Here is a 24,205-nt window from a genome sequence, read left to right on the forward strand (position 1 = left end):
CTAGGTCAAGGAAGTGCCTTTTGTAGGTTTGGTGTAAATCTGTTCAGTAGATTCTGAGAAAATAGCCTTTAAATCAATATATATATCTGAGCCCGCTTACGGTACGCTTACCGTACGCTTACGGTAAGCGTACGGTGGCGTGCGCGAGCGCGATTCTGATTGGCTCTTAGATCTTAGTAAACATTCGAATTGGCCGAAACCAGGAAGCGGCGGCCGCCATTTTCTGTGTTTCACTCTGAAAAAAAAGAGTGAAAACAAGAAAAGGGGGCAATGAGGAGAGTTACAGACCCCCTTACATTTGTGAGGGGGTCAAAGAAGGACTGTAAAGTACAAAACAAACATTTATTGATTTTTAAAAAAAATCACGGGGTACGCGTACGGTAAGCTTACGGTAAGCGTACGGAAGAAACATGGCGTGCGCGAAGGAGATTCTGATTGGCCCATAGATCTTAGTAAACATTCGAATCGGCCGAAACCAGGAAGCGGCGGCCGCCATTTTGTGTGTTTCACTCAGAAAAAAAACAGAGAAAACAAGGAAAGGGGGCAAGGAGGAGAGTTACAGACCCCCTAACATTTGTAAGGGGGTCAAAGAAGGACAGAAAAGTACAAAAAAAACATTTATTGATTTTAAAAAAAATCACGGGGTACGCGTACCGTAAGCTTACGGTAAGCGTACGGTAAAAAAAATAAAAATAAATAAATGAAAAGCAGATTTAAGAGTTTAGAAATTAGGGAGCTCTAAAAAGAGCTGTTGTGTTTATGAAGTCATTTTTTTAGTGGTACCTACAAGTAAGTACCGATGCAGAGTCTAAGGTTCAAGAGGAAGACTCTGTTCCCTTCATCATTGAAGTGCACACCATCTCCTCTATAAATGTCTTGCATGTCATAACGCAAGTTGTTGTGGTAAATGGCACCCATACCATAGTCACGGAGGAAAGCAGAAACAGATTTGTTGACGTGCTTTCTTGCTTTGTCAATCTGCGGACAGAAATGATTGGACCAGTTCCATTTTTGCCTTTGGCATATGTTGGAAAACACAAAGGCAGTTTTAGGGAAAAGTGTAAACAGTTGTGCAAAGGTGTCCTTCATAAGCATTTCCAGACCTACCCCAGTCAAAGTGCCTAGGTCATTGCCACCACAGTGCACTATTATGAGGTCAGGGTGTTGGATTTGAATTAAGGATTTCACCAATGGCATCAATTGGTGCCACTTTAACCCTCTCTGACCAATCCATTTAATGTCTACATTTGGCAAAGCAAGGTCTCTCACCATACCTGTTTTCTCTGCAAACTTTTCACTCCAGAAGACATAGCTGTGCCCTACAATCCACACTGTGAACATCTTCAAAGGAGAACTGGATGCACTCAGGAGGTGTCTTTCAGTAGAATGGCAATATGAAAAGAAAGACAGTTTGGAAATGGAGGCATACATATTTTTTTCAAAACAAAAAGAACTGATTGGCTGTTTCATACCATACTAGAATAAAAACTAGGCTGTATGTGTAAATTAATAGAAGCATGTTCTGTATTGGTACAAAAAAATGTGTAACCAAAGAACAGTACTATGGATTTGCTGTAAGGTTTGAAAAGTCAAGCACTCTTGCTCTGTGGAATTGAAACATTGTGTGTCGAACTTCTGACCTAACTCTACACAGCAGTGTTCCATGAGCTGTTGCTATGGTAGCAGGCAGAAGTCAAGTTGGGGGAAGGGTACTAGGCAGAAGTCAAGTTGGGGGAAGGGTACTTTTGGAAAAGGGTTGGTTTTCAACCAATAGAAATGTGTGATTACATTTGAAAAAAAGGGGGAAGCACTGAGATTTGAAACTTACATGTATATGTGTGGAAAAATAGAGGGAAAGTTTGCCATTATCTGGTTCTGCTGAGAGGAGAGAGGTGAACACAACAGAGATCCTGGCTCTGATAATCTGCTGTTTGAGTGTCACATTTCTTTCACAACTAACTAATTTTAAAGGTGAGTTTACAGTTTGAGAGGGGATGTATGTGGTAACTTAAGAAATGAATAATAGAAATGGGAATTGTTTTTGTTGTAGTTACACATGGTGGTTTCATAATGTGTCAGTCTGTAAAAGTGATTTACACTTGCCCCGAAAAAAAAAAAGAGCAGTAAGTGTGCTTTCAAATTGGCAAAGAAATTTCGTTTTGGGACTAATGTGAAAACATGACTCTGTGTGCATAGAAGAATTATAGGCAGAGATTTATTGCGTCTTGCTCTGGTGATTTCACAGTTGCATTAGATGGAAAGGTGGGAGCGAATTTTTGGGGGAAGAAGCAGAGTCTTAGCACACACCCATGTGCTTGCCATGTATAGTCATGCACAGTATTTAGAAGCGAGTGGGGTTTTCAGGTTTAAGTCTGTAATGCAAATACATTCAGCATCACTAAGGCTGGTTGCCCTTGCTGGAGTGTAGGCAGTCACAGAGAATACACATGGTGGTGGTCTGAAAAAACAGCTTGGACATGTGCATTTAAATAAATCAAAAAAAGTGGTTTTATAATGTGTCAGTCTGTAAAAGTGATTTCCAATTGTAAAAAGTGATTTTCACTTGGCCCGAAAAAAAAAGAGCAGTAAGTGTGCTTTCAAAATGGCAAAGAAATTTCGTTTTGGGACTAATGTGAAAAAATGACTCTGTGTGCATAGAGGAATTATAGGCAGAGATTTATTGCGTCTTGCTCTGGTGATTTCACAGTTGCATTAGATGGAAAGGGGGAGCGAATTTTTGGGGGAAGAAGCAGTCTTAGCACACACCCATGTGCTTGCCATGTATAGTCATGCACAGTATTTAGAAGCGAGTGGGGTTTTCAGGTTTAAGTCTGTAATGCAAATACATTCAGCATTACTAAGGCTGGTTGCCCTTGCTGGAGTGTAGGCAGTCAGCGCGAATACACATGGTGGTGGTCTGAAAAAAACAGCTTGGACAAGTGCAATTAAATAAATTAAAAAAAAAGGTTTCATAATGTGTCAGTCTGTAAAAGTGATTTTCACTTGCCCCGAAAAAAAAAAGAGCAGTAAGTGTGCTTTAAAAATGGCAAAGAAATTTCGTTTTGGGACTAATGTGAAAACATGACTCTGTGTGCATAGAGGAATTATAGGCAGAGATTTATTGCGTCTTGCTCTGGTGATTTCACAGTTGCATTAGATGGAAAGGGGGAGCGAATTTTTGGGGGAAGAAGCAGAGTCTTAGCACACACTCATGTGCTTGCCATGTATAGTCACGCACAGTATTTAGAAGCGAGTGGGGTTTTCAGGTTTAAGTCTGTAATGCAAATACATTCAGCATCACTAAGGCTGGTTGCCCTTGCTGGAGTGTAGGCAGTCACAGAGAATACACATGGTGGTGGTCTGAAAAAACAGCTTGGACATGTGCATTTAAATAAATCAAAAAAAGTGGTTTCATAATGTGTCAGTCTGTAAAAGTGATTTCCAATTGTAAAAAGTGATTTTCACTTGGCCCGAAAAAAAAAGAGCAGTAAGTGTGCTTTAAAAATGGCAAAGAAATTTCGTTTTGGGACTAATGTGAAAACATGACTCTGTGTGCATAGAGGAATTATAGGCAGAGATTTATTGCGTCTTGCTCTGGTGATTTCACAGTTGCATTAGATGGAAAGGGGGGCGAATTTTTGGGGGAAGAAGCAGAGTCTTAGCACACACCCATGTGCTTGCCATGTATAGTCATGCACAGTATTTAGAAGCGAGTGGGGTTTTCAGGTTTAAGTCTGTAATGCAAATACATTCAGCATCACTAAGGCTGGTTGCCCTTGCTGGAGTGTAGGCAGTCACAGAGAATACACATGGTGGTGGTCTGAAAAAACAGCTTGGACAAGTGCAATTAAATAAATTAAAAAAAAAGGTTTCATAATGTGTCAGTCTGTAAAAGTGATTTTCACTTGGCCCGAAAAAAAAAGAGCAGTAAGTGTGCTTTCAAAATGGCAAAGAAATTTCGTTTTGGGACTAATGTGAAAACATGACTCTGTGTGCATAGAGGAATTATAGGCAGAGATTTATTGCGTCTTGCTCTGGTGATTTCACAGTTGCATTAGATGGAAAGGGGGAGCGAATTTTTGGGGGAAGAAGCAGAGTCTTAGCACACACCCATGTGCTTGCCATGTATAGTCATGCACAGTATTTAGAAGCGAGTGGGGTTTTCAGGTTTAAGTCTGTAATGCAAATACATTCAGCATCACTAAGGCTGGTTGCCCTTGCTGGAGTGTAGGCAGTCACAGAGAATACACATGGTGGTGGTCTGAAAAAACAGCTTGGACATGTGCATTTAAATAAATCAAAAAAAGTGGTTTTATAATGTGTCAGTCTGTAAAAGTGATTTCCAATTGTAAAAAGTGATTTTCACTTGGCCCGAAAAAAAAAGAGCAGTAAGTGTGCTTTCAAAATGGCAAAGAAATTTCGTTTTGGGACTAATGTGAAAAAATGACTCTGTGTGTATAGAGGAATTATAGGCAGAGATTTATTGCGTCTTGCTCTGGTGATTTCACAGTTGCATTAGATGGAAAGGGGGAGCGAATTTTTGGGGGAAGAAGCAGAGTCTTAGCACACACCCATGTGCTTGCCATGTATAGTCATGCACAGTATTTACAAGCGAGTGGGGTTTTCAGGTTTAAGTCTGTAATGCAAATACATTCAGCATCACTAAGGCTGGTTGCCCTTGCTGGAGTGTAGGCAGTCACAGAGAATACACATGGTGGTGGTCTGAAAAAAACAGCTTGGACAAGTGCAATTAAATAAATTTAAAAAAAAGGTTTCATAATGTGTCAGTCTGTAAAAGTGATTTTCACTTGCCCCGAAAAAAAAAAGAGCAGTAAGTGTGCTTTAAAAATGGCAAACAAATTTCGTTTTGGGACTAATGTGAAAACATGACTCTGTGTGCATAGAGGAATTATAGGCAGAGATTTATTGCGTCTTGCTCTGGTGATTTCACAGTTGCATTAGATGGAAAGGGGGAGTGAATTTTTGGGGGAAGAAGCAGAGTCTTAGCACACATCCATGTGCTTGCCGTGTATAGTCATGCACAGTATTTAGAAGCGAGTGGGGTTTTCAGGTTTCAGTCTGTAATGCAAATACATTGAGCTTCACTAAGGCTGGTTGCCCTTGCTGGAGTGTAGCACTCTGGACATGGGCTTTTTAAAAAATCTGAAAAGTGGTTTCATAATGTGACAGTTTGTAAAAGAGATTTTCACTTGCCCAAAAAAAAGAGCAGTTTGTGTGCATTCAAATTGGCAAAGAAATTTTGTTTTGTGACTATTGTGAAAAGAAATGTAGTAATATATTTAAATACAATAAAGGATTTTTTTTTAGTTTTTTTCAGGTATTGCTGAAGAACAGTGAACAAAATTTAAGATGCCTACAAAATCTCGAGTTCAAAAAACGCTAAAAAAAAAACTATATTTGAAGACAACTGGAGGACCAAAGTTAGTAGAAGATGCTCATGTTGGGAAAAAGAAAAAATCTTCTGGTAAGCAGAAAAAAGAATTTCTTAAAAAAATATTCAAAACAAAGAAAAATGTACAAAATGTCTGTCCTGGGAAGAATGTAACAAAACGAAGAGAACAGCAAAAAATTGAGAATTTAGTTAATGCAAATATACCTTCTGCAACTGAAAAGTTTTACATAAACAGAAAAACAGCGTTTAAAGAGATACGTAGAAAAATGTTTCAGAGAAGAGTTATGTCCAATTTGATAAAGGATGTGAAGAAATATAAGCAAAAGGATAAATATTACAAGAGAAAAAAATAAATTGAAGCCATTGCAGCAAAAGCATTAGAATTAAAAAGGAAACTATTCAAATTAATTTTGAATAGGATGCGTACATTAGATAAAATGGTTAATGTACTGAAATCACAAAGCAAAAGCAAAAGAGTAGTGAACAGAACAAACTTTTGTAAAGTGTTTTTAGGAAAGTGGATGCATAGTTCAAGTAGTGAACCTTTTTTTAATGAAGAGAGCTATTTTCAAAGTAATAGTTTGCTGCATGCAGTTGACACCAGAGGTCGTTCATACGAAGTAAAAAATGGTTGCATAATGGAGAAGGAGATAATGGTTCCAAGAGATGAGGTACAAGTGATGGCAGATGAGGCAATGGGGAGACGTCCTAAAGCCCCAGTGTACACTTGGAATTGTAGTAGTATTTGCACTGTGCGTCAGGAATCTATTGACAGATTTCGAGAGTTTCTAAGAGAATATAGTAAAAAAAAGTGTAAAACAGAAGATTAAGGTGCTTCAAAGTCTGGATCCATGCAGAGTGAGAGAGAATACTGGTTTGCAGGGTCATTCTCTGGCTTGTCTATCTAGAAAAGTGTGCAATAGTGTTTTCCATCATTTTAGGATGCTGGCTGTTCATCATACTGAAATGAGAAAGTTTGTGAGACGGTTGTATTTTGCCAAAAGTCCAGCAATAAAGTTAAATGAATTGAATAGGGCTCTGTTCCGAGGAACGGTATCAGATGTAGAGAAGGTTGTTGATGAAATTCAGTTTTGTTACTTTGGTCCTGAACAAAACAGTGCAGAGAAGGACACAGTAAATGAGGAAGAAGTGGAAGAGAATGTAGAACCTTCTGTAAGTAAGACATTTAATGATCACATAACAAAATTTGCAATAGTCTCTAATGAAAGACCAAATGTTACTTGTATTTGTTGCCGCAGAACTCATTATAGAAAACAAACTAGGAATGTTGATCTCTACAGAAAGAGTGAAAATGAAGATAATTATAAGTGGATGGATTTTGCCACATATATATTTCTTGAAAATTGTTTTGAATTGGGTGAAGATCAGCGTATTTGTAAATACTGTTACAACAAGTTAGAGGAAAATAGAATGCCGACCAGAGCTGTACATAATAATTTAGAATTGGATGCTATTCCTGCTGAACTTTCTGAATTAAATACATATGAGTCTATACTCATTCAATGTGTTCATCCGTTCATGACCATAGTACGTATGGAGCCCAAAACTGGTAAATTACCTCCTTCAGATTTACTGAGAGGTTTAAAAGGTAGAGTGGTGTATTTGCCCTTGGATTTGAAAAAAAATATGGAAACTATTGATGCGGATACTTTGGAAACTGAACCATTAATTATTCTGGTTAATGGTGTACCTACAAAGAATAAGAAGATTTGGCAGGAGCTGGTAGATGTGCGGAAAGTACAAAGAGCAAATTTGTATTTGAAAAAAAATAACAAATGGTATGAATCAATTTATATAGAAGAAGAAGAAGAAGACGAAGATTTTCAAGAAGACACAGAAACACCAACTGGACAAATTGAAAAAGTGGACAAGACAAAGGAAGAAGAAATTTATGAACATTTTAGCATACATCCTCTTCATTCGAAAGAAGTTATGGGAGACAATATTGATCTCTTTCAGATGAAGAAAGCAAAAGGAACTCCCGTGAGTGTATGGGAGGAGAGCTTGGAAGCTCGATGTTTTCCCCAGCTGTTTCCTACGGGAAAAGGAGGACGATACGATGAACGTCCAGAACAGATTCCAGCTTCAGAGTATCGGACTACAAGACTATATGCTGAAGATCCCAGATTTCGACAAAGTATTCCTTATTTGTTTCATCTTTTATTTGAAAGCGACTTGTCTGCACTGTCTTATGCAGTAAATCACATTTTAAAAAGTGGAGTACATTTACAAAATGTGTCTGCTAAGGATTTTATGGAGAAAGTGCAGCACCGAGATGATCATTTGGAAACACAACTGATCAATCTGATGGCTTGTCAGCGTGGGACAAATGAATATTGGTACCGACGCCATGGTGAACTAAAATGCATGTTACGCAATTTAGGAACACCAACATGGTTCCTTACCCTAAGCTGTGCCGAGTACGCTTGGGATGATTTACTGGATTTTCTACGAGAGGCCAATTCAAACATTAAAAACATCGAATACTAGACAGCAGGAGAACTGTGCTCATTGGATCCGGTTAATGTTTGCAGATATTTCAATCATAGATTTGAGGCTATGATGTCCTTCATCTGCAATAAAAAAAATCCACCCCTTGGAGAAGTAGTGGATTTCTTTTGGCGAAAAGAGTACCAGGCAAGAGGTGCTCCTCATATTCATATGCTGTTGTGGATCAAGGATGCCCCAAAGTTTGGAACAGATACTGATGAAGCAGTGTTATCTTACATTGAAGAATATGCAACATGTGGTATACCAAAAAGCACAGAAGAGAACAAGTTAAAGGAGCAAGTTTTACGTTTCCAAAGTCATCGGTGTGGAAAATACTGTCGACGGAAATACAAGAGCAAAGAAAAATACTACACTAAATGTCGATTTGGATTTCCTAGACCTGTTCTTTCAAATGGAAGAGTAAACAGTTTTATGTCAGCTGTGAGACATACTATCACAAGAAAATCACCTAAGAATACCTACAACCTTAAAAGAAAAGAAGAATCAAAAAATATAAATGACTACAACCCAGTCATTTTATCCATGTGGAACGCTAACATGGATATACAGTATGTAGCTGACAATTCCATTGCTGTTGCACGATATGTAACGTCTTACATTACGAAATCAGAAAAAACAGAATTGAAGGAAATGTGGGAAGAGATTTCTCACGAGAAGACTGTCAGTAAGAAGCTGTACAGTTTCAGTTTGAAGATGTTATCGCATCGAGAAATTGGATCCTACGAATGTTCAGATAGGTTATCTTCTGCAAGTCTCTACTCGAAGTCAAGAAGAATAATTTGGGCAAGTTTAGGCCTTGCAGCAATGAGAAATCGGGTACTGAAATCTGTTGGAGAAATTGAATATTTGGCCGAGAATGACCCAGAAAGTACAGATATATTGAAAACAAACATGTTGGACACATATTATCCCAAGAGAAGTCATCATCTGGAGAACATGTGTCTCTATGAAGTGTTGCAGAACTACATTTATTCACGGAAAGCTGCAGAAGACATTAATAATGGAAAATATAAAGTTGTTGGTGAAGAAGGATGTTTGGTGAAGCAAACCAAAGGAAGTTTGATAAATCACCGGAAGCTGAGTTGCGACACTACCGACAAGAAAGAATTTTACTATTTGGCTCTTTTACAGTTGTTTAAACCATGGCGTACAGAGGATGAACTACTGGGAGAATTTCAAAGCTATGAGGATTCATTTAATGCTTGCAAAGACAGCATACAATGCAATACATTCACAACTTATCTGCAAATGTTAAATGAAGAAATTGAACAGGAAACTACAATTGCAGCAGAAATAGCTAGAGACAGTTCTCAGGACAGCCAAAGTTCAGGAACACACAGTCAAGATCCCCTAGGACAACCAATCGTTGAAAATGATGCATCAATAGCCATGAATGAAGTGGAAACAGCTATGAATCAAGCTCAAGAAGAATTTATAGACTTAGAAAATTTGGAAAGACAACTGAATCAAGAGCAGCAACAAATTTATGAAGAGATCAAAAACAAAATTGATCACGGATTTCTACATGTAAAAAAAGAGTGCTCATGCACATCATTTCATCCAATCAGGATGTATGTAAGCGGACAAGCTGGCACTGGAAAAAGTTTCCTAATTAAAGTCATCAGAAGCTACCTAAAGCAAAAAACGGATTCTACTTTGTCTTGTGTGGTTACTGCTCCAACTGGGTTAGCAGCATATAACATAAAAGGAATCACCTTACATCGTTTGCTAATGTTACCAGTGGAGCATGAGAACAAAATACAATTCAACAAGCTAACTGGAGAAGCATCCTTGGAAGTTTCACGAGTATTGAAGAAGATGCAAGTTCTCATTATTGATGAGGTGAGCATGGTATCAAACTTAATGCTTGCCTTTGTGCATTTAAGAATGCAGCAAATTTTGAAGACAGACTATGACGTGTTATTTGGTGGAAAACACGTCATAGTTTTTGGAGATCTTTTGCAACTTACTCCAGTTAAAGGACAACCAGTGTTTAATACTGTGACACATGAAGACACGAAGAAGTCATTGGGAAGTATCGGTAATACAAATATTTGGTCCTTCTTTGAGTACAAGGAACTTACAACTAATATGAGGCAAGCAAACGATGAAGAATATGGAAGTATTCTGAAAGATATCAGGATTGGACTACTCACAGAAGCTGGCAAAAAAGCATTACAGACTCGGCTGCTACATAATTTATTTCCAAAGGAAGAAATAGTTGCAGAGAAGATATACAAGAACATTGCAGAAAACAAAAGTGTCATCTGCTTAATGCCTACTCTACGTGAATGCTCAATATTCAATGAGGAGCTTTTGAAATTGGAAAAGGAAGAGATCAGGAAATTGGAAGCAGTGGACAAAATTGAGGATGGAAGAATTACTGTCACAGTAACAGGCAAACTGAAAAATAAATTGGACTCACTAGAGAAGAACATCTCCAAAACAGCTGGATTAGAAAAAAATCTATATGTTTGCATGAACTGTAGAGTGTTTTTAAGGAGAAATTTGGATGTTGAGAAAGGTTTAGTTAATGGAGCGATGGGAAGAGTTGTGGGTTTTATTAATTATCAGAAAAAAGAAGGAATTGAATGTTTAAAAATAAAATTTGATCAGATAGATGAAGTTAAAGATATTTGTCGTTGTACAGTTCGTTTTATGCTTGTGAAAGACTTATATGTACGTAGGAAGCAGTTTCCGTTTTCTCTAGCATATGCTGTAACTATTCACAAGTCTCAAGGATTGACTGTAGATTGTGCATTTGTGAACATTGGTTCAACTGTGTTCAAAGAAGGTATGGCATATGTTGCTTTGTCACGAGTCAAAACATTATCAGGTTTATTCATGATAGACTTTGAAGAATCAAAAGTTAGTGCTGATACAAATTGTGTAAAGGAGTATAATAGATTAAGAAGAAGCTATGCTCCTCATTTAGGTCAGTATCCTGTGTTGGAGAAACGTGTAGTTTCTCGTAAAAGAAAAAATGAGAATATCTGTAATGAAGATGTAGAGAAGAGGAAAAAAAAGAGGAGTGATGTAATTGCAAGCAAAAAGAAAAAGGAAAATGAAGAACAGGTTGTAGGATGTCATTTTGAAAATAGCTCTGGTGTCAACTGCTACGCAGATGTAGTGCTGAATGTTGCATTTTATCTGGAAAGTTTGCAAGAGCAGATAATAGTAAATCAGGGAAAAAGATTCTGTTCAGAGCTGAGTCTCCTTTTTCAAAAGTTGAGTAAAGATAAAACTCAAATAGAAAGTGCTACTGACATTAGAAAACTTTTAGATGTATGTTCAGGACGAACACAGTTTTCTCAAAATGAACAGCAAGATGCACATGAATTTTTGATGTATTTTCTTCAGGTAGTGGAAGAAGAAGGAGTTCCCATTGACATTTTTTTTGGTCTCTCTTATAAATGGGAACATAGTTGTGATAATTGTTATAATATATGTGGCTCTATTGTTGATAATGAAAGGTTTATTTATTTGACATTGCCAGAGAGTAAAACAGTCACTTTTGCAAAATTAGTTAAAGATGCTAATCATAGCATGAAATGTGGTGAGTGTAATTCTGACATGTTTTCAACATTAATTTTAAAGGAATACGGACAGTATGTAATTTTAATGATGCAACGATGTAGAGCTGATGGTTCAAAATTGGATACTTTAATAAAGAAGTTTACAGGACCGCAATTATCAATTTCAGGAAAAACTTTTGTAACTGTTGCAATAATTTTCCATGATGGACCTACTGTTACTTCTGGACATTACACAGTTTATCTAAAATGTGAAAAAGGCTGGACACTGTGTAATGATTCCCAATTGATTTTCAAACAACGTTTGCCTTTTGATTTAGCAAATTCCTATCTAATCTTCCTGAAACCTAAATTTTAGAGAGACTTGGCAAGATCTGGACAAAATAATTTTACCATTTTACTGGATTACCATTGCAATTTTGTAAAAAAAAAGATTTTTAAAATTATCATTTGGCCTAATGGAAAGATAACCAATTGTAATGTGGACTTTTTTAATTTTTAATGCAATTTTGAAAAACCAATAATTTAGAGATTATCGGTAACTTCTGCACATTTTAAATTTTGGAATGTTATTGGACTGCCATTGGAAATTTTTTCAAAAATGATTTAAAAAATTACTATTTGGCCATGTGGAAAAGTAACCAATTCTATTGTGGACTAAATAAATTATTCAAAAAATTTTCGTGAACCAAAATGTTACAGAGAATCGGTGAGATCTGGACAAATTAAACTTTAGAATTTTATTGGATTTCCGTTGGAAATTTATTCCAAAAAAAAAAATTAAAATTACTATTTGGCCTAAAGGAAATGAAATCAGATGTATTTTGGAGTTATTTGAGATATAATATTGTGATTATAGTTCTGAAACAAACATATCAGACGGTATTTTAAAGAAATAAGTATTGGTATTAGATGATATTTTTTTACAATACTATGCATTTCTATAATGTTAAGTTTAATTAAAAAAAGAATCAGGGCTTTTTTAATACAATCTTTGTGATTGGTATTTTTTTTTGCCCGCTGTAAAATGATGAATGCAATTGCTTTCACAATTTATAGTGAAATGCAATATATTCTGAAAACAGCAAAAATAAGGCAAAAAGATTTTTTGGTAAAAAATGTAAATATGTGTACTGTATTATAAAATGTTTAAAAAATATTAATACTTTTTTCTTTTTTTCCAGATAGATATAGAAAATTTTCGAAAACTACAAACATTTTTAAAACTATTTTTTAAAAAAAGAAATGAATAAATATTTTTTCAGTGAGTATGGTAAGTCAATAATAATAATTGTAGTCTCTCAAGGACAATGTAATGTGATAAATGATTTTTAGTGTTTTTTTTAAAAAATAAAAAAAAAGTACGCGCACCGTACGCGTACGGTAAAAAAAATAAAAAAAAGTTTTTAAAAACATATGTAAAAAAAAGATGAAAGATAAGGTTGGCTCTTAAAAGAACCGTTGTGTTCATGCAGGGACAGAGGAAAGGAAGCATGGGAAAATTATTCAAAGCGACAAATGTGCTGATCTATTTTGTTGTTCACTAGGGAAACACTGGTCTCCCTATGGCAAATTAGATCTTTACAAAATGTGCAATGAATATCAACCTTCCGAAATCGAGGGTTCATTTCCAGAGGGCCAGCAAAAGGAGATTCTCCCCCCACAGATGAAGGGCTCACCTGACCTGCAGAAGAAGGAGTAAGCCCTGCAGGTGATGGTCCAGGCTGAGCTGCTGTGGATGTACTGGCTCGTCTTTCTGAAGAGTTACCTCCAAAAAGATGACCATGTGTCCTTCTGTGTACATCCTGGAGGTGTCTCTTCATGGTGTGATTCCCAAAGGAATATTTCCTGTTAGGATTACCTCTAGAAAGTACACGCTGACACAGCTTGCAAGTAACTAAGGGTGCATTCACCTTTTGCTGGCCTTCTGGAAAAGTAAAATAATCCCAAACATAAGAAGGCTTTTGTTTCCTCGATCTCTGCCTCAAGACAGTGCTGCTAGTGCTAGCCTCACTCTCAGAAGAGCTCTGCTGTTCTGCCATCGTATCCCAAAGACAAACCAGCTCCTTCTCCCAAGGGATCACAAGCAGAAATGAGGGGAATGGGTGTGGTGTAGGAGAGTTCTAGAACTGAAAGTAGTTTCAACCAATCAAAAGTTGTGTTTCAAGATCACATGACCTACCGTACGCTTACGGTACGCTTACGGTACGCTTACGGCAAAAAGTACGCGTGCGCGTAAAAAAGACACGCGCTTGCGCGCATGCGCATAACAGTCACTCCCCGGCACTTCCGCGTAACGTGCGCGTGTGGCGTAAGCGCGCACGCGTCCCACGCGCAGTACGCGCGGCCACGCAAAGTGCGTAACTATACGCAAGCAGCGTAGATAGATTACGGACGTTGCGTAAACCGTACGCTTACCGTGAGCTTACGGTACGCGTACCAAAAAAAAAAAAAAAAAAAAAAAAAAGAACTGGAAATAAATTTTACATGTTTATTTTAAAAAATATATTAAAAAAAAATATTTAAGGATTTTAAAAATTAAAGCATAGTCTTTATAAAAGGTAAGTAAATTAAATTAAAAATATGTTTGAAAAAATTGAAGAATAAAAAAAAAATTAGCATTTAAAAAACCTTGCAAATTCACTGAAAAAACCATGGGTTTCACACACGTTATAGTTAGGAATTAGCATTTAAAAAACCTTTGAAATTCAGTGAAAAAACCATAGGTTTCACACACGTTATAGTTAGGAATTAGCATTTAAAAAACCTTAGAAATTCAGTGAAAAAACCATAGGTTTCACACATGTTATAGTTAGCTGGACATTTTACTCGTAAAAAACCAATGAAATTGCCCCGTTATAGTTAGTTCAGCTAACTATAACTCGCGCGCCCGCAATGCACTGCTGATGACGTCACATATTACATCACTCATGACATGGTCAGTGACATCACTCATGACATCACTGATGACATCTCAAATGACATCACTGATGACATCATCCTTGTGATAGAGTGGCAGACCTCCTCTTCCCCTAATATAACCTTTGACACACACATTCAAAAATAGAAACTACAATGTTCAAAACAATGGACATACCAATACCAGTTAAAACAACCTTTTCAGTAATTCTAAGATCCACATACACATCCACTCATTCACCAACAGTCCAATTCAGTCACTCATACATGTACTCACTCATCATATGTACTCATACACCTATACATCCTGTTACACAATGCCACTCATCCATAGAGTTACTCACACACATAGTCACTCATGCTAATAAAGAATCAAACATACATTTACTTGCATATACAGTTATACACACACCACCATACTTACTTCTACGGAAACTTACACATACTTAGTCTTTTAAACAATCACTTATAGAAACACATACTTATTCATACAGGAACTCTTTCAATCTCTCACTCTCACATATACTCACATATATACACCAATAGTCACATATACTAGTTTAAAACATATGTAGTTACTCATAAAGACACTATTGAGACAGTCATTCACTCACTAACACACCCATACACACACTCATCCACCCATACAGTCCTGCACACATGCTGTGTTCAACCCATACAAACAGTGAGTCACTCATTCATGCACCTATGCACTACGTAATACCCCCCACCGAATCATGCAGACACTCAGACTGATACTCAAAAAAACAACTAATAACCTATATAGACACCCATGTAGCTACTCACCAACCCATGCAGCCACTTATACACAAAGTGAGAGACTGATACAGATATTTACATATTTAAACATTACTCACTAAGCCATGTATTCACTATGATACACTTAATCAGTCAGTTACACAATCAATTTTTCAAAAACAAATCATCCATTTAGACACTTATATACCCATTTATTCTTCCATCGACCTTGAGATATACATATATAAAACATATTTAATTTTCAGAAAAACACACATTCACTGGATGATGTCATCAGTGATGTCATCAGTGATGTCATTTGAGATGTCATCAGTGATGTCATGAGTGATGTCACTGACCATGTCATGAGTGATGTAATATGTGACGTCATCAGCAGTGCATTGCGGGCGCGCGAGTTATAGTTCGCTGAACTAACTATAACGGGGCAATTTCATTGGTTTTTTACGAGTAAAATGTCCAGCTAACTATAACATGTGTGAAACCTATGGTTTTTTCACTGAATTTCTAAGGTTTTTTAAATGCTAATTCCTAACTATAACGTGTGTGAAACCTATGGTTTTTTCACTGAATATATATATATATATATATATACATTTTTATATAATTTTAAAATAATAAAATACATTAAAAGTATTAGTTTGATTGTTTTAAAGTCAATATATATACATTATTAATGTGCCTAACTTTTTTAAATTACATTTATTTGTTATATTTGTTAAAATGTATATTAAATCTACTTTTTTATATTAATTTTATTTAACATATTTAATATTATATATATATATATAAAATTCACTTAAAAAACCAGAGGTTTCACACATGTTATAGTTAGCTGTACATTTCACTCGTAAAAAACCAATGAAATTCCACGTTATAGTTAGATCAGGTAACTATAACTTGCGCGCCCACAATAAACTGCTGATGACGTCACATAGTACATCACTCATGACATGGTCAGTGACATCACTCATGACATCAATGATGACATCTGAAATTACACATTGTGGATTGCGGTCGCGCAAGTTATAGTTACCTGATCTAACTATAACGTGGAATTTCATTGGTTTTTTATGAGTGAAATGTACAGCTAACTATAACATGTGTGAAACCTATGGTTTTTTAAGTGAATTTGCAAGGTTTTGTAAATGATAATTCCTAACTATAACGTGTGTGAAACCTATGGTTTTTTCAGTGAATTTGTACGTTTTTTTAAATGCTAAGTTATGTATTTATTTTTTATTTTTTTTTCTGGTTTTTCACTATGCGCACACCCTGTGGGCACTCGGTGCGCTTCGGAGACCGAGCGCCCACGTTGCGCAGTCCATGCCGTGCGCACCTCGCCTTTTTTTACGCAGTAACATTTGTTTTTTTCTCCCTTGTGGGTCCTTTAATTTATTTAATAAATGTGATTGTTACTTCTTTATTTTTTCTTTTTTAATTTTTTTTGCCGTGCGCGTACGGTAAGCTTACCGTACGTGTACCCCGAGAGTTTTTTTAAAAATTATTAAATTTATTTTTCGTACTTTTGGGTCCTTCTTGGACCCCCTGACAAACACTAGGGGGTCTGCAACTCTCTTCGTTGCCCCCGTTTCACGTTCCCCACCTTTGTTTCTCAGTGCGAGAGACAGAAAATGGCGGCCGACACTTCCTGATTTCGACCGATTCGATAGTTTCCAGTCATGTAACCACCAATCAGAATTGAGCTCGCGCACGGCACCGTACGCGTACGGTAAGCTTACGGTAAGCGCACGGAGCGCGCTTACAGATATATATATTGATTTAAATGCTATTTTCTCAGGACCTACTGAACAGATTTACACCAGACCTACAAAAGGCACATCCTTGACCTGAGGACTACCTCTCTGCCAAATTTCGAGTAATTCTGTTCAGCCGTTCGGGCTGTAGCTGTGTCTAAAGGTCCTATGGAAAAATGCATGGGGAAAACGCGTTTTGGGACCCCCCTTTTTTCTCAGCCCCCGCTTGACGAATCCCCCCGAGACTTTCAGGGTAGGAGCGGAGCGTAGTGCCCCATTAGTTTTGGAAATTTCGCGAGGATTCGTCGACCGGCGCCAAAGTTATTCCAAATAGAATGTTGCGGATTTCCTATGGAAACACGGTCCTAACTATAACTATCTACTGGCGACCGCCAGTAGATAATATATATATATATATATATCACTGAAAAAACCATAGGTTTTACAGACGTTATAGTTAGGCATTAGCATTTAAACAACCTTAAAAATTCCCTGAAAAAAAACATAGGTTTCAGGGACGCGCGAGTTATAGTTAGCTCAACTAACTATAACAGGCGAATTTCTCTGGTTTTATATGAGTCAAATGTCCAACTGACTATAACGTCCCTGAAACCTATGGTTTTTTCAGTGACTTTCTAAGGTTTTTTAAATGCTAATTCCTAACTATAACGTCTGTAAAACCTATGTTTTTTTTCAGTGAATTTCAAAGGTTTTTTAAAATATTAATTTCATATTTTAATATTTATAAAACCTATATTTTGTTTCTATTTTTTGGGGTAATATTTTGGAACTCTATTATTCTTTTTTTTTAATTTGAAAAATAATGTAATTTTTTATATCTTCAAAAAAAAGTATGTATATAGATTTATATATATTTTTTAGAAAACTAGACTCCCGTACCGGTAGTGTATCAAGCTCCGTCACATCGCGAATCCCATCTGTGATATTGCGAAACTCGTTAAGGATGCGCATTTCGTATCCGGCTTCGTAGCACCATGTCAAGCCTAACATCATATACGTATAATGTCGCGCCAGCTCCTAGTTTGGTATGCGACAGCTGCGCGGTACCAATACGCGCGTTACGTCCTCTACGTATAGGGTCACGCCGGCTGTGCGTTCCGTATGCGACGAGTGCACACTTCCAGGCCCTGTGTTACGTCATAGATGTATGGTATCGCGCCGGGTACGCCATTCCCTCATTTATTTTTTTATGTCTCAAAACTGTAGCTAAATAAGTTTAAAGTGTATATGAAAGCAAGCGATAATCTAAAATATTTTCCACATTTATATATTTCTAACTGTAATAAACGTATATTATGGTAAATATATTTTCTCAAAATCGTGTCGGGTGCGGCCTCCTTGCGCGCTTGGTGCGCTCTTGCCATGTGACCTTAAAAAAAAGCTTTTAATTGGTTCATAACATTTCCCATTGTAACAGTTGGAGGACCCCACCCATTTTAGTCATTCTCTCTACACAGTGTGATGAGAGACACCTCTTCTGCTTGCAGAGCTTTTTTGAAAACTTTTTTGCTGTGTACACATATCTTATAGTACACACAACATGCAACGATCATCTTGATCAATAATCATGCTCCGTACAGTAGCCTTCCACGTGTGATACCCATGCATCTGAAACATTACATCAAAAAACAAAATGTGTGTTACACGATGCCCCTGGTGTGTGTGTGTGCGCATTATTGTGCTGCCTTTCGGCCTGGGTATTGGTGGCTCGAAGGGGTATCATCAGCCACGGGCAGAGTGCACATCCTAGATCACATGTGACAAACAGTAAAGAGTAATGTGTAGATTTGTGTTGCAGTATGCTCTGTTGTCAGGCTTTACCAGTATAGTAGTGTGTCATATGTGAGACATTCAGATTCACCTTTGACATGCATTGCTTAACTGTAATGAGCGTTATCACAGTGTATGACGTAGCCTCACTGCTGATCCACCCTCCATCCGAGCACATTCACATGTGTGCGCTTCGCAATAGCAACACTTTCAATAATACCGCACACCATTGACATGCGTGTCTGCGCATATCCACAAGCTTGACAGCAACATGTGATGTTGTCCATTCAATGTTTTCGGACAGCATCTCATTATTGATAGTTGCCGCCCTCCCAGTACATGCTACATTAATGTAAATTGCGGATTGTGCGACGTCAGAACTGCAACTTGGACAAACACATAAGTTCACTTCCTGGCCAGGCAGGAACTGTACAACGCCCAGGTCCCCGGAATAATTATTCACACCCCTACACTGACCTGGCGTATGCAAGCCCAGCCCACTTTGCATACGTATAAATAGGATAACGACGACGCCACATGTCCCAGTTCTTCCACACTGCTTCAGGTGATATGGCCGCATCCACCTCACATATGCAATAAAAAAAAGGGATCCATGAGGTGTACATCATCCTGGCAATCAAAACTCCATATGAATTCTGAACTCTGCTGGACGCTGTGTTTGGACACAAACTAATGACAGCAGGTGAACAGTGGGGCCTGCGTGCATAGGGGCCGCTGCAATTGAGCGCGGTGCGGCGGAAGGGATGGGGTGCATCAGCCTGGGTGCACAGGTGCAAACAAGCAATGTTGCTGTGCGTAATGATGTGATCTCTGACCTCATTCAGTCACATCTCTCTCTCATTTTAAGGACCTGCTGGACCATACTGTAGGCCTGAGCCAGCAGGCAGCGCTACCCTACAGACATGTGGCGTTGGCTTTTGGGGCACTGTAGTGAGCTGATTACTAAGTGTACATGCACACAGACTTGCCCAACTGCATTGCACGCGCACATTATGCTGCTAGCATGTGCTCTGTTCCTTTGTATGTGAACGTTGGCATAATATATTATTATTTACCCTTGTGTATTCTCGTGCACTCCAACTCCTCTTTGAACCACGATTACCACTAACAGTTGGTAGATCGTATTTCAAGAAGGAAGGATGCACTCAACTGGTGTTCTCTCTTAAGCTTGAAATAAACCTTCATTTACCTTAAGACGTTTCCACCATTATATTATTTCTCCCTTTTCAGACACTGAGTTAGTGGCACCATAATCGGCGGAGCAGATGCTCAGCCCTTGATGAGGCCCTGGGCATTCTGACGCCTTCCATCGTGGTATCAAGACACTGTCCCCGACCGAAGACCTGCTGTGCCACCCTAAGTGCGGCACCGGCACGTCGTTGGACACACCGGTTGTGGCAGGTGAGCAGTGAAGCCTCGGTGCGCAGGAGCTGCAATTAAGCACAGTGCGGGGGAAGGGGCTGGGGTGAAGCAGCCTGGGTGCACAGTTACAGACAAGTGATGTTGCGTAGATATTAATAGAATCTCTGGCCTCATTCATATCTCGGTTTCATTTGAAAGACTTGCTGGACAGCACTCTTTCTCGTGGACCCCAGCGTCCCAGACACACGGGTGACGGGAGTTGAACAGTGAGGGCTGGGTGCAGTAGGCCGACGCTCTGTCTCCTCCTCCCTCTGTTCTTTTGACTCTCCCTCCCCTTCTCCCTTCTATCCACTCGCTCTCTGTCCCATTCTCACTTTCACCCTTTCATTCTGACTACCTGCACTGTATAGGAGACCTTTAGTCGTCGTGCAGCTCTTTTTACAAAGCACATACTCGTGTGTGTGTGGCAGCATACGGCTTGCAGGAGTGCGCGAGTATGTGCTTTGAAAAAGAGCAGGATGCGCCATCACGCACCCGCTTATTGCCAGCGCACTCACTCAAGCGCCTCTTAGCACCACTCGCGTGCATTTTTAAAATTTTTCTTTTAGCGCGCGTGCGCCCACACAACTCCCGGGCTTGTTATTTAATTGTATTTATTTTGACGTTTTTAGAGCGCCTAAGTGGCGCCTTACGAGAACGTCAGGACGCGTGCTGTTAATGCCTCTTTTCTGATGCCAGCTCATGAGCACGGCTTAAGGCTGCCTCTGGTCTCATGCGGTGAGCCAATGGTGGTGAGTTTTAGGGATAGGAACCTCATACTGTGAGCAGGAGCCAGTGTCACTGGGCAGGGTGCCTTGGGTCAAAGGGCAAGGAGCCTTTAGTCTCGTGCAGATGGCGCTTGCTTGAAACATACAGTGCGCAGGGCTTTAAGTCGGCTGGGTCCCTCCTGGTCGTAGACCTGCCAGCAATTAACAAGCATTTGCAATGCAATAGGTCTCGCATTTATGCGAGTTTGAGCTATTGACAATGCAAATAACAATGCCTTTTATTTTTTTATCGCTTTTAAAACATCAATAAAAGGCATTGTCATTTACAATGCCAATAGCTTAAACTCGCGTTAATGCGAGACCTATTGCATTGCAAATGCTTGTTCTCTTGGACATGGCACACATACTTATGTTTCTTTTTTCTCTTGCAGGTTTTGTACGCTACTTCCGGAGGAGTCCCACCCACTTCTTTCATGTTTTACTGTTGTTCGAATAAAGTTACGTTTCCATTTATGTGTGTGGTTTTAATAAAAGTAATTTTTTTACCCAAAAATAAGTGAGTGTATGGGTCTTCTTTTTCTCTCAACACTTGTCTGTAGTTTATTGTGAAAATCGGTGGTTGATAGTAGGTTATGAGGGAATTTTTTTTAATTTTGCGGTGCACCTACCAAATATAAACCAACAGACTATTACATAAATGAAGCCTGGGTAATTCTACAACGGCAAGGGTTCTATGAGTGTATCACTTTAAACACCATGAGTACTGCCCGTGTGATTTCAGAACCAATAAGGCACTGCCTAGGGCCACCGAGGCTTCAAGGACTGGCGAGGCCCACCCTGCATATTTAAGTAAAGCCCCGGAGGTTGCCGATCCTCGGTCTTGGGTTGGCCTCGAAGCCCCCCGAGAAATTTGTAAACAATACCCGGGGAGGTGTCGATTCCCTAGTCTGCGAAACGTCTCTGTGCCCTCCCGCACCTAATTTACATGTGAGATTAAGGTCCCCAGAACTGCAGAGACCCCGCAACATAATAATAGGATTGGCCCCGGAACATTACCCACCAGTGGCCTCATTTAAATGAACGGGTGAGACCCCGCTTCATTTTATTTTTTCTCCATTTTTACCATCCGGATTCGCTTTATTGAAGCAATACGAGGTTTTCCTCCTCGCGCTTCAACGAGGCAAACAAGAATTTACTATCACAGGGTGAAAGCAATGCTCCCGCCCTGTAATAGCAAACATAAATGTCCCGCGGATGCACACCCCGGGACATTGTATGAGCTGCGCCTGGGAGGTGGCGCTCCATAGGGCCATGATGCATTGGTTAATGCATAACTACAGAATTAGTATAAACGCATACTAACACTACTTGTACACGTGTAGTACAGCAATCAGAGTGTAGTGAAGAGGCAGAGGAAGCCCAAAATCAAAAAATATAAATCCTACCAGAGGTAGGATCACATAGTTCGATCAGCCGACGACCCTGGGATGAGTAGAAACTGCTTCACCAAGAAAACGGGTCTTCATCAGAACTTAAGCAAGCTCAAAATCTTGGTGAGTGCTGCCTTCTTTTTACCTTCTCCCGCTCGTCGCTAATTTTATGTAGTGAAGAGGAAGACAGCAGTGGATCCGATAAGTAGATTTATTGCAGGAAAAGAAGACACCTTAAACAGCCACCAACAGGACCAGACAGCAAGGCAACCGTCTTCTCTAGCATCGTGTACAAACTCCCCAAGATTCCCCTCATGAAAGCCCTACGTTCTAACATTACATACTTACATTACAGTAGCATTACATACTAACATTCTACTATGACTTACATTGGAATACTACACAGAGCACATGACTTTCCTATGTCGGAAGTTTGGGGGTGATTCGTCAAGGGGGGCCGAGAAAAAAGGGGGTCCCAAAACGTGTTTTCTCCATAGGAAACTTTAGACAGGGCTACAGGTCGAACGGGTGAACGGAATTGCCCCAAATTTGGCAGGGAGAAGGGTGTTGGTCTAGAAAGCACGCTTTTGTTTATTTGGTGTAAATCCGTTCAGTAGTTTTTGAGAAATATCAAAATGTACAGATATCGATATTTGGGAATTCTGCCATCTGATTGGCTGAGGCGTTACGAGCACGAGCTTGCTGCTTATTGGTTGTGAGCGCTGCGAGCGGTTGCAACTAGGAAGTGTTGGCTGCCATTTTGTGATTCCGTTGAAGCGAGTAAGGGGAAAAAAGGGCGAAAAGGGTAGGAAAGAGGAGGGTAGGAGCGCTGTGAGGTCTGTGGGGTGGTTAGGGTGTGCTATACAGGGAGTGTGAAGCGATGTATTCACTCCTACCGGTGTGAAAGTGCTGTTTTGCCCAGAGTGAGATGGTGCTGAGGTGAGGTGCCGGTACACGCTGGGATGAAACTGTGAGCTGATTGCTGTAAACTGATGTGCTCTGGGCGCTGTAGGATGCTGGCCGCTGTAGCATAGCTGTGCAAGTGGTGTTAGTATGGGTTTAGACTATAGCGGGAGTGGGAAGCAAACTACTCACCCCTACCGGTCTGAAGACTCGAATGGAGGGTTTTAGCAAGCAGGAATAAAGAAATAATCGTGAAGAATATAATGCAGAATGTTGCAATGGCACAGAAGACAAATGGTGAAATCAGGTGTGTTTAAGAAAGTGGCTGTGTGGGATAAAGCGATGGAGTCTGCAAGTTATATAAAACGTGTCTTTATGTAAGTGCCATAAATGGAACCACTGGTGCAAGAGCTAAGGCATCCAGCTGAGACAAACTCCAACCGCTTCTACTGTATTCAAACCTAAGCTCCTGCATCAGTCAATTCCACATTACATGTTACAGTTCCATGTCACATAAACAATACATATTAGACATGAATGACTGTAAATTGTAGAATGAAAATAAAGGTAGGATACGATTACCACACTGTGCCAACCAGTTCCTAAACAATGCCGTGTTTTTTTATCTTGATCGCCAGTTCGTGAGCAGAGGCTGAGGATGAGCTAATTTGTGTGAAAGGGCTTCGTGGATAAGAGGCAGGCATAGACTTGTGTACAAAGAATAGATATGGTTTCAAGATGGATGACGGGTTTAGGCTAATTTAGCAAGTAAATAGAGTATTTGCATAGTCCATACATCATCCATCCCTGGCTAGTGTGGAGAGATAAGGGCCAATAATGAAAACCAAGTTCAAATGCCTAAGCATACTTAGAAAGTTATTATATGAAAATAGTTCAAATAAAGTGTATTAAAAAATGTAATAGGAAAAAGTCAAAAAAGTTGGAAAAAATCAATCCAAGAATAAAGTGAATTCCTTACAAGTCTTTGAGATTGCAGTCC

The 24,205-nt window shown here is 39.0% G+C and overlaps 1 protein-coding gene across 2 annotated transcripts in view; it reads left to right on the top strand.

Annotated features, from left to right (window-relative positions):
* The window catches only part of DRC8 (dynein regulatory complex subunit 8), a 349,436-nt gene that overhangs the window by 56,062 nt on the left and 269,169 nt on the right, over positions 1-24,205 (top strand). Inside the window, exon 1 of one of the 2 annotated variants that reach the window (XM_085611460.1) lies at positions 5,351-5,485. The exons of the other annotated variant lie outside the window; for it this stretch is intronic. Within the exon in view, the coding sequence (XP_085467586.1) occupies positions 5,371-5,485 (115 nt within the window). The 5' untranslated portion in view covers positions 5,351-5,370. Of the gene's footprint in view, positions 1-5,350; positions 5,486-24,205 lie in introns of those variants that run through there. 2 annotated transcript variants of the gene reach the window in all.

The sequence above is a fragment of the Triturus cristatus genome, chromosome 6, assembly GCF_964204655.1.
Source record: "Triturus cristatus chromosome 6, aTriCri1.1, whole genome shotgun sequence".
In the NCBI taxonomy this organism is placed as follows: domain Eukaryota; kingdom Metazoa; phylum Chordata; class Amphibia; order Caudata; family Salamandridae; genus Triturus; species Triturus cristatus.